Source organism: Lynx rufus, unplaced genomic scaffold (assembly GCF_022079265.1).
Source record: "Lynx rufus isolate CCGP_SWC_20201006 ecotype Redwood Valley unplaced genomic scaffold, mLynRuf1.p SCAF_9, whole genome shotgun sequence".
Classification (NCBI taxonomy): domain Eukaryota; kingdom Metazoa; phylum Chordata; class Mammalia; order Carnivora; family Felidae; genus Lynx; species Lynx rufus.
In genome coordinates, this window is record NW_025814897.1 from 70829959 (window position 1) to 70842078 (window position 12120).

The window sequence follows — 12120 nt, forward strand, 5'->3', positions numbered from 1 at the left end:
GTTGGGCTCTGGGCTGATGGCTCAGAGCCTGGAGCCTGCTTCTGATTCTGTGTCTCCCTCTCTTTCTGCCCCTCCCCGTTCATGTTCTGTCTCTGTCTCAAAAATAAACATTAAAAAAAAATTTTTTTTAAAAATCGTGGGTAGGAATCACAAACTTACATTTTCATCTATTAAATTATCAAATTATACGTTTTCTAGTTCAATAAAGAAAAAGGTGACTTATTCCACATGCTATCTATCACCTGAGTATCTCTAATAATTGTCTTTCATATACTTTAGAAATGTAACATCAATGCTCATAATGACCATCTCAAGGTACTAAAAGATTCTTCATTAAGAATTATCAGAGGGGTCTCTGGGTGGCTCAGTTGGTTAAGTGTCCAACTCCTGACTTCAGCTCAAGGCACAATCTCATGAGTTTGAGCCCCATGTCAGACTCTGTGTTGACAGTATGGAGCCTGAATAGGATTCTCTCGCTGTCTCTCTGCCCCTCCCCTGCTTGCTCACTCACACTCTCTCTCAAAAGAAATAAATAAACTTAAAAAAATTATCAGAAAAAAAAATAGTACCTTGAATTTTATTAATTATGCACTATATTTATTTACTTACTAACTTCCTATTCTGGAAATTAAGTACTTGCAGTATATAGAATAATGAATACTAGCTTAAAAACCATCACCTATGGGAATGCAAGCTGGTGCAGCCACTCTGGAAAACAGTATGAAGATTCCTCAAAAAACTAAAAATAGAACTACTGTACGACCCAGCAATTGCACTACTAGGCATTTATCCACGGGATACAGGTGTGCTGTTTCAAAGGGACACATGCACCCCCATGTTTATAGCAGCACTATCAACAATAACTAAAGTATGGAAAGAGCCCAAATATCCATCGATGTTTGAATGGATAAAGAAGATGTGGTATATATATACAATGGAGTATTACTTGGCAATCAAAAAGAATGAAATTTTGCCATTTGCAACTATGTGGATGGAACTAGAGGGTATTATGCCAAGTGAAATTAGAGAAAGACAAAAATTATATGACTTCACTCATATGAGGACTTTAAAAGACGAAACAGATGAACATAAGGGAAGGGAAACAAAAATAATATAAAGACAGGGAGGGGGACAAAACAGAAGAGACTCATAAATATGGAGAACAAATTGAGGGTTACTGGAGGGGTTGTGAGAGAGGGGATGGGCTAATGGGAAGGGGCACTAAGGAATCTACTCCTGAAATCATTGTTGCACTATATGCTAACTAATTTGGATATAAATTTTAAAAAATAAAAAAAAAAATCACCTAACAATTGTTAATTTATAGTCATTTCTGTTTCACTTACACCTCTGCCCACTTCTCCTCCCATATTATTTTGAAGCAAATCTCAGACCACTTATCATTTTTCTGTAAATATATCAGCATATTATAATTAAGGATTCTTTTAAAAAAAGTAATCAATATACCACTATCATACCTTAAACCGAAAATTCCTTAATATCATCATATACAGCGTTCAAATTTCCAACTGTCTTATAAATGTACTAATTTCTGTGTGTGCAGTCTAGTTTAAATTCTGATATTTGTGTAGTCTGTACAGTAACTTACAAAGAACTCTACATTATTAACCAGAATACCACTTCCCTAACAGATAACAAAATCTCATGTAATAATAAAAGAACTGTGAAATTACCTAACAATCAACTCTTAAAGTACAAAAGACATTTACAAAAATCACATCCTACTTCTAAATGGATTGACACCAGCGATTGTAAAAACCAAGCATTCTAGCCTTATCTAACTGGTTCTCTGAATCATTGTTAAAGTCCAAAATCTTCAGCTTTCCAAGAACAGGAGTCAGTTGAGAACTGCAACCTTTCTCATTAAAAAATTCCCTCCTTATGCTTCTAAGGGTAAAAAGACAAGAACCACATTCCACATAAAGAGAATTCAAAAACAGGGTCAAAAAACTCAAAACCTACAGGGTTAACTTGACCTAACAGGTTAACTGGTCAAAACCAGTTAATAAATTAATTAAGCGCACTGAAGTTACTACAGTTAAGAATGATAGGCACTGTAAACTAGAGTCTGTGTACAACTTATTTAAAGGGAGCTAGTGTCATCCAATATCAGCATATTGTTGTCAGACAGAAACTAGGACCCAGTGTTGTCAGATCTTTTCAATGATGACAATATAATGATATTAAGAAAAAAATACTGTTCAAGCCAAACCAAACATTACCTGTAAAAGACATATGACTTGCAAGTAACTGCTTTGGAACCTCCAGGCTAAAAGACTAAACAATCCTCACAAAACTAAGCCGCAGGTGTGCCTTTACTTACCTATAGATAGTATAGATGGCCAAAACAGCATTTCTTCTAACATAGCTGTGTCGATGCTCCAAACAAGCACGGATAGCTGGCATTAAAGGTTCTAGCAATTCCGCTTCTTTCAATTTGCAAAGAAAACGAAGAGTAGATCCTCGAATAAATTCATTAGGATGCTGAAGATCCTGATAAAATTTAAATATGAAATATTGAGTTCCAGCATTTTACAAAACACACAATTTTTAAGTGCAAAATTTTCCTATGTAAAAAATAAGAAAGTAGGTTTGAGGAAAAAGATCTAGATTACCAGACAATTTCCTTTAGATTCCTGTCTAATCAATTTTTCTCTTTTAAAGTTTATTTATTTATTTTTTAGAGAAAGAGAGAGAGAGAGAGAGAGAGAGAGAGAGAACACACACATGTGCAAGGGAAATGTTGAGAGTGGATCCCAAGGAGGCTCTGCTCTGATAGCTGACATGAACTGTGAGAGCATGACCTCAGCCGAAATCAAGAGTCAGACACTTAACTCACTGAGCCACCCAGGTGCCCCTGTCAAATCAATTTTTACTTATCATAGCAATGTCTCATATTCTATGTGTCACTATTTTTTATTAAGAACACATAAAAATGTATGGAAAATGTCCAAAGAAATTAACAATAAAACTTTTTACAGTAACTTACAACTTCAGTTCCAAATATCAATAACTTCTATCTTACCCAAGATCCAATTTTAAAAATTAAAACTAAGCCCATTCCACCAATTTTACAATCAAAAATCAAAGCAATAATCAGAAATAACCATGGTTTACCTTTCTGTATGCATCACAAACAAGGATCATTTCATGTAAAAGTCTTCCATCTGGAGTTGTTTTAGGAACAATTTCCCAAAATACTAGAAGTAATTTTTTGATGGTATGATCCTGAAGAGGTAGTACGAAACGAATGATGGTCATCAGAAGCCCAGGAAGTTTTTCACCATTCAGAATCATAATGATCACTTTCTTCAAAGCTTCAGTCTTTGACTTCACATCTCCTTTTTCTGATTAAAGAGAAAAAAAAACACACATTTCAAAGGAAAATTCCTCAGATAATTTTACAATTCAGAAAACGTTTTCTCACTTTATTAGCAGTAATGGCAATAAAGGTAATAGAGTGGCAAGGGCTCCCCACCTATCTCTGCCACAAATAAGCTGAATGACTTTACACAAGTCATTTATTTCCAAACCTCATACTTCACATATAACATGAAGGCACTGGATTAGATCTCTGGTCCCTAACCCATGGAATTACTGCAGAAGCCATGAATCTACAGGTATACCAAACAATGCATTTCTCAAACACATATGTAGCTATTTTTCAAAGTGTAAATAGATGTTAAGATAAGTGCTTCTGAATTCAAAGTGGCTTTAAGTTAGTGTGTATTTCCTCAATCAAAGTTACAACCACTATCATGAGGGGAAGGAGGAGGAAGATCAGTGGCATTTTTTTCAACATTAGATCTTCAAACTCAAAAGGCTGGGAACTAATACACTAGATTAATTCCAAAATCCCATCATATTTCTACAGACTATAAAACTTTAGGATCTTAAGAAATCACCTTAGAAATTGGAAGAAAATTACAATGTACTAGAGGAAAAGCCACTATTTAGAATTAAGGATGACACGTTTAAGAAATAAGTTTATTGTCCTTACTTAGCGTAAAACAATTTATACTATAAACTATTTTATGCAAAACAACCTATAATTTCATATCATTATCACTGCAAATTGAAGAATTCAGGGTAAAAATCTCTTGTATCTCAAATTTGAAGGCAGGAATGTAAGAGGCAAGTACACCAATACAACTGTTTAGATCACAGAAATAAATTACCTAGGAGATGGAACAACAAAGAGGGATGACAGAAGTTTTTAATAATTTCAGGGAGTTATCATGAGGAACAGAATAAAACTAGAAATATAGTTCCAGCAGTTAGAGCTCAGTGGCTCTCAAATAAAGAGTTTCTTGTGGTTGCCAAAGAGACAAGAAACTGTGAATGACCAGCTGGTAGAGTTACAGAAAAAATTTAAGCTTTGGAAGAATCATAGCAGGTAAATCAAAATTTCTCTCTAGCCCCCTAAGGCTATTTATCTATTACTAGCTTGGTATGATATTTTTACATGTTGCAAACTAGAGAATATCTTCAAATATTTGGACTAAATCACAGTAAAGGTTCTTGCCAAATTTATCCATCCCACAAGTGTCAACATTTTTGCTAAAAACAAACAAAACAAAAAAAAAAACATTTTTGTTTAAAACAGACCAATTCCAAATAAATAAATGTTAAAAAAAATTTTTTTTAAAATAAATAAACGTTAAAAAAAATTTAAAAAAAAAAAAAAAAAAAGAGGGCGCCTGGGTGGCTCAGTCGGTTGAGCGGCCGGCTTCGGCTCAGGTCATGATCTCACAGTCTGTGAGTTCGAGCCCCGCGTCGGGCTCTGTGCTGACAGCTTAGAGCCTGGAGCCTGTTTCAGATTCTGTGTCTCCCTCTCTCTGACCCTCCCCCGTTCATGCTCTGTCTCTCTCTGTCTCAAAAATAAATAAACGTTAAAAAAAAAAAATTTTTAAAACAGACCAATTTCTCATGCATCTCTCCCTGCTTCAGAGTATTATCCTGCTACATATGAAAAACTTGGTATGTGCCACATCAACTCAAGAAACCAAAAAATGATGAAGAATCAATCTGTGCAAACCTTCAGTTTTTAAGTCTGTGAGGATGACAAAAACAAAGCATCAGGAGAGGTGACAGAAGCTGATAGCAAAAACTATGATAAGATGACAGACTGGGCAAATTTTAAGTAGCTAAAGTTGGATTTGTGAGCCTAAACAGGTCTTATCTCTGTCTGGAAGCTTCCTGAATATAAAAAAAAAAGAAAAGTTTTTTTCCCTAATCTGTTTGATAACATAAAGGACACAAAGTCCAAAAGGCATAAAACTGTATCATTATAATGCTGATGTCTTTTGTTCCAGTTTTTTTTTTTTTACTACTTTTCCTAAATTAGCAAATTCTAAAAGTTTAGCAGAAACTTTTAACTGGTAACTAAATAGAAAACCTGTAAAAAATATACAATCATTTATATTGCCAGCCCTCTTAACTCCAATTTCCACTTATTCCAACAATTCAAAGTGAGGTAAAGGATACTTTTTTTCCTATATCTTCAAAATTTTCAGAACTTCTTGTCCTTTATGACACTACTAACAAATAAACCAAAATAAACCAAGTACTTCCTACTCCGGGTAATGTAAAGTCATCAGAACTCATATCGATTGACTAATAAAAGTATACATAAAATAACTCAATATATCACCAAACAAAAAAGTATTTGTTACTCTAACTGGAAACTATTTCTAAACTTTTTCTCATATCAACTCTTTTGAGATACAGTAAAAAATATATACAGCAGGGGCGGCTAGGTGGCTCAGTTGGTTAAGTGACCAACTCTTGGTTTCTGCTCAGGTCATGATTTCACAGTTTATGGGTTTGAGCCCCACGTTGGGCTCCGCGCTGAGGAGCCTGCTTGGGATTCTCCGCTTCCCTGTCTCTCTCAAAATAAATAAATAAACATTAAATATATATATGCACATACACATAAAATTTGAGATTTAAGACTACTTCTTTCTTTCTTGGTAAGGGGAAGGTAATTAAGGCAGCTGCAATTACAAAAAAGATATTGTTACAATTAAGGACAGATTCTGTTCTTTATCTTCCCATCTATAACCTCAGTATTTTAGGGTCTAAAAGCGAAAACTTTTAAATTTTAAGAAAAAAAATAGTGGGGTGCTTAGGTGGCTCAGTCGATTCAGTGTCTGACTTCGGCTCAGGTCATGATCTCTCCGTCTGTGAGTTCCAGCCCCGCATCAGGCTCTGTACTGACAGCTCAGAGCCTGGGGCCTGCTTTGGATTCTGTCTCTCTCTCTGCCCCTTCCCGTTAGCGCTCACGCGCTCTCTCTTAAAAATAAATAAACCTTAAGAAAAATGTAAAATGGGACACCTGGGTGGCTCAATCAGTTGGGTGTCCAACTTCGGCTTGGTCATGATCTCACAGTTTATGAGTTTGAGCCCTGAGTGGGGCTCTGTGCTGACAGCTCAGAGCCTGGAGCCTGCTTGGGATTGGGTCTCCCTTTCTATCTGCCCCTCCCCCACTCACGCTCTGTCCTCTCTCTAAAATAAACATTAAAAAAAATTTTTTTAAAGAAAAATGTAAAAAAGTAATGAAAACTTATTAATTTGCATTTCATTATACTATCTTACATAACCATGAAAAAAAAGGAACTATATGTACCTTTTGTATATAGGGGTATGGGTTTAAATGCCATAAAGGAGGGTTTCTTTTTCCTTCTCTAAAAATAGATCTCAATAGAAACCTAATGTTAAGTAGCCTAAAATCAGGAGGTATTCAATGCTTCTGATTAAGAGGTGGAATGAGGCAAGTAACATATTGTCTCCTTTCAAACTGCAAATTATCTTCTAAAAGATATTTCCAAGATTTGAAGCATAATTCTCACTCTATTCTTAGATTAGAGTCACCAGTGTAGGTTAAACTTATTTTCAGTAGTTCAATGAAACAAGAATTATTACTTTGGAATGCATTGCTTTAAAAAAATGTTTCTGACAGAATCACTCACAAAAAGGAGACAGAACATACACTTTTAAAATCCACTTGTTTTCTTTTTGTATAAAATGCTTTAAAAAAGCTTAAACTTTTTTAAACCTCAAAAGCTTGAAAAAGGGTTGACTTCATTTGTTCAATAGGTGGCGAACCCAAAAGAACAAAGTTCTTTTGGTTTTACAAGCTAAGGAATATGAAGTTCAGTGCACAAAGAAACTAAGACATTCAAATACACATTCTCAACCTGTTATCTATAGAAAACTGTCAGCTATACTTCAGCATAATATATTAAGCTACACAAGCCATTATATCTAACAACTAAACTATTATATTTCTTTTGCTTTACTAAGACAAATTGAGATGTTATTTCCAAAAACCAATATTGCAAGCCTAAATGTAACAAGTTTCCATTTTCAGTAAGACCAAACGTCTATTAAAGAGATCCTAGAAAACAGTGTTTAGACAAAATTAAGTATTTCTAATTACAAAGAAACTTGAAAAGGAGCTTTTTGTTTTCATTTTTTTCTCCATTTCATTTTCAAAATATTATCAGAGTTTACCTAGATCATTTTTTAAGCTAATTTCAGATGGTGGTTCTGAATCCATGGGCACGTTAATTAACGTATAGCACACGTTCTCAGCAGCCGTCATGGTTTCGGGATATAATCAAATCTCGATACAAGACGTAAGGATGATAGATGCCAGAAAATCTAGAAAAAGAAATACAAGGCTATCGTTACAAGTAAAAAACCAAAAACACAACCAGTAACTATTGTGATCTTTACTGTCTAAAGTTCATTCCGTTTGGCTAGTGAGTTTAAAGTATTAGAAAAGTGGGATCAGTTTATATGTGGTCCCATAAAAATAATGCCTAACAATAAAAAACACGGTCTGCCTCGGTCTAAGGTATATTATCTCCCACCCCACAAACCCGCCCAGGGCTTGAGAATGCTGTACTGCAACACTAAGGCCCACAATACAGTGACAGTCCTCCAGCCCCACCCCACCATTTAACAGAACAATGATTTTTGAACATAACACACAACCTGAACTGCTCAAGAGACCTGCGCACGAGTACTCAGCTAAAAACCAGAAACATTTCGCGTTCATGGGTGGACGCGACTGCGTGTCCGAGGGTCAATGGGTGCGCTGCACCCCACCCCTCCTCTTCCTCCTGCAAGGCAGCCCCCCGCCCTGGAATGGTGAGTCCCGGAGCCCGGGAAGAGATCAGACCCCTGGTCAGTACGCAAAGACGGGAAGGGGCGTCTGGCCCAGAGCTCCCCAGCCCCCCGTTCCACTTGGCCAGGCCCGGACGCGAGCGGCCTAGTCGCTCCCCTTCCTCATCTTCCCGCCGGAGAGCCAGTTCCTCCGACTCAGCCCGGCCCAACACGCCTCCGAGATTGGGGGCTTGTAGCCCGCTACCTGGCTCCCAGGGGCGGCAGCTAGGGCAACGGTGGGACCGTCGACTCCGGCTCCAACCCGCAGCAGCAGCCGCCGCTCCGCACAGTCTTCGGCTGACGTGGAAGGAGGTGGGGGTTACGAGGACAAGCCACCTAGCGCCTACGGCAACTCAGAGAGGACATGCCTTCTCTGTCCTGCGCTTGCGCTCTGCAAGTACGCTGCAAGTTTCTTCCTCTAGTCCACGGTTGTTTTAGACTACGTTGGGGACTGGAGAAGCATTATTAAGCTTTCCCCGCAAGCCAAGCGCCGAATTAAGCGCTGTGGTTATTTAAGCGGTACTTAGAAATTGTTTCTTTCAGGAACTGCAACAGGCAAGGGAGGAGGTGCCCGGAAAGAGGAAAATAGGGTTGTGTGGTCCAGGGGGAAAGAGCACCAGACTGGGAGCTGGAAGCCATTTTCTAGTTCACCCACTAACAAAACAGAGAAAGTAACTAATTACTCTTTGGGAAAGTCGCCTCATTTCTTCTAATAGGTAACACTAGATTCTATGAAGATCCATTTCAGTTCTTAACGTCTCCTCTCCAGTAGTCTGAATCTCTGCCTCTGCAGTTAGGCTGGGTTTACTGGAACATCAAGGCCACTCTTTACCTCGTAATGGTCCCTTTCACGATCCTTTTTGAGCACCCAAGAAATTAACTTTTTTTTTTTTTTTAACGTACAAAGGGAGATTAACGATTTTAAAGGATTTTTACCTGTCTCCACAAACCTAATTGTTACAGCTATAATCAGCCATGGCACCTTCAGTTTTGCCCATTTGAGGTTCCATGTGCCCCCACACAGCATCTTCCCAGCAAAGGTTTTCTGCCCAATTATCATTAAACATTTTTTTGAACCCTTGAGCAAAATACTGTGAATACAAAGACATCTGACAGAACTTGCCCTTAATAGGTTCACTTCAGTTAGGAAGACAATACAAATACTGCCTCATGTATCCAGAATCTAGCTATTTGAGATTTTTAGAACCATCAAGCAAAATGTAAATTCTTCAAGCACCCAGAATATATCACGAAAGTCACCCATTTATAGCACTTTCTAAGAAAGCTCTTCAAAACCCGTGCATTGATTAAAAAAATTTTTTTTCATCGAAATAATTGTGATCTAGAGATCCCATATACTATCCCACTAGTTTCTTCCAGTAGTAACATTCTGCATCATTATAGTACAATACCAAATCCAAGAGATTGACATTGATATAATTCAGTCTTTACCTCATTCTGATTCACCAGTTTTACATGCATTCACTTGTGTATTTAGTTCTATGCAATTTTACCATATTTAGATTCATGTGACTACCACCACAAATGATACAGAACACTTTTAAAGATCCCTCCTGCTATCCTTTTACAGTCACAGCCACTTCCTTCCTTAATCTTTGGCAAGTCTGTAATTTCCCATATCTCTGTAATTTTTTCATTTCAAGGATGTAATATATATGAACTATACAATGTAACCACTGAGATTGTTTTTTCATGCAACATAATTCCCTTGAGATCAACCCAAGATATATATACAACAGGTTCTTTCACTTCCATGTGTTTAACATGAAATTTTGCAAGTACAGTATCTGGTTTCCAAGCCCACATATCAAAAAGTGACAATCTGTTGGCATGAAATAAGGCCCCCAAAAGCGTAAAAACTAGACAGCAATATGAAAGCTCAGTTTAGAGCCACTATGGTGTAGGACCAACCACACCCACTTCAGTTGCCCTGGAGGATCATTGTGTTACAGAAGAAAATTTGAGACTTACCGTGACAGAGTCATTAAGGAAACTATTAAATGTGAAGAGGGCAAGAAAATACAATGTTTTACAAAATCTCATTTTAGGTCTGCACTTAAAATGTCATTGGTGGTGTATATGTATTGATGTATATTAAGTACAGAGTTTGTTCAACAGATATCATGACCTTGAAAAGCCTATTTCTTCCTGGTTTATAACATGCACCTTGTTTTGGGACTTCTATTTTCTATTCTACTATGTAATTATATCATTTTGAATGCATGTGAAATTTAAATTTTTTGAGAGCAAAGACCTTTTGAGAGTCATATACCAAGGATCATAAAAACAGGCATCTAGGAAATCAAGGCCTAAAGAAAAGGGACTTGCTCTCAAATCACAAAATCATCAAACATTGAGAAAGCTGGTCCCACAACCTGAATCCTGTGACCCACTTTACTGCCTCTTATTTTTTAACCATGAGTTCTTCAAAGCTGTACATATAGATGTCTAATAAATTCCAGGTAAATTGATTGTTTGTGTATCAGTGATAGGTTTTGTGAGAGGATACAACTAGGAATTTTATTGTTTATCATTAACACAGACTAAACAGAATGAATATAACACACTAGACAAAGTGACAATGAAAAGGCATTACAACGAACTCTGTACAAACAGTGGAGTTGACTGAATCTTACTGGGGTGGAAACGATTTTAAATTCTAAGGTCAACGTATAAGACTAACATCACATATTAAAAAGATTACTAAAATCGCCTCTGGGGACGCCTGGGTGGCTCAGTCGGTTGAGCATCCGACTTCGGCTCAGGTCATGATCTTGCGATTTGTGAGTTCCAGCCTAGAGTCAGCCTTTGTTTTCATAGCTCAGAGCCTGGAGCCTGGAGCTTGCTTCAGATTCTGTGTCTCCCTCTCTCTCTGCCCCTCCCCGCTTGCACTCTGTCTCTCTCTCTCTTTCTCTCAAAAAAATCTTTAAAAAAAAAATCTTTAAAATCGCCTCTTAAGTACTATCCAGATCACATTTTTTTCCCACCTGAGCACCAGTCAAGTAATTGGTTTACATTTAGGAACAGGTACAAAACGATATACATTATACATGTTATCTTTAAACAACAGAATCACTCAACAAGACAGAGGCTGGCACAATGATAGGCACAGAAGAGACCCGCCTGAGGCTTTAAAGATCAGATTATGAAATTTCCCACTTATGTTCCCTCCTCCAGACTATACTAGCTATTGAGTCTGAAGGCCTGTGGGAGAACTCCCTCTTCACTTTGCGTTTATGAAAGTTGCATGTGCTTAATGCAAATCTATTGTAGGTCAAATGGCCACATGGTACTTGTGGTCTCATCCCAAGCTCAAATGGCAGACTCCTGAGGCTACTTTCAGAACACAGACCCAACACCTCATACACATTCCTATATTTAGTCAGGTCTTTCCCTCAACAAGTTTGCCAGAAAGCACCTAGCACTTTCCCTTCAAGAAGCTAGAGATTTAAATCTACTCAAGCTTTTAAAGTTTTAGGTGATCTGGAAAAAAAAGTAAAGTAACAATTTATGAATTTTAAAGTGTCCAAGTTTTCACATAAATTCTCCCATTTAACCTTCACCCTAATTCTCCAAAGGAGTTCCTTAAACTAGAGCTAAGTAACTTGCCCGAAGACAATGGTAACTAATTAGTAGAATTAGGTCTAAAATCTAAATTCCCTATCTACAAATGAACTGCTCCTTTCTAGATAGGAATCTCAGGAAATAAAAAACTCCTCTCGGCTTCTTAGCAGCGACATGTTGGGATTGTTTTGTAAATCAGATTTCCTCAGATTTCATTTTGCATGGCCTAAGATAAAAATTGTTCTGCAATTTCTGCATACACCACTCACAAAAATAATGGAAGTCAGCCTAAAGATTACGATGGAGTGGGGCTGGGCAGGCTGAGAGGAAATGATGGTTTGG

General features: G+C 37.3%; 1 protein-coding gene across 1 annotated transcript in view; it reads right to left on the reverse strand.

The window, feature by feature from the left end:
- COPB1 (COPI coat complex subunit beta 1) overlaps positions 1 to 8483 on the reverse strand; it is a 35674-nt gene extending 27191 nt beyond the window's left edge. The window contains exons 1-4 of the mRNA XM_047071322.1: positions 8399 to 8483; positions 7537 to 7686; positions 3139 to 3368; positions 2345 to 2514 (exon numbers count right to left, since the gene is read on the reverse strand). Of these exons, the coding sequence (XP_046927278.1) occupies positions 2345 to 2514; positions 3139 to 3368; positions 7537 to 7627 (491 nt within the window). The 5' untranslated portion in view covers positions 7628 to 7686; positions 8399 to 8483. The remainder of the gene's footprint in view (positions 1 to 2344; positions 2515 to 3138; positions 3369 to 7536; positions 7687 to 8398) is intronic.
- Positions 8484 to 12120: the final 3637 nt, after the last annotated feature.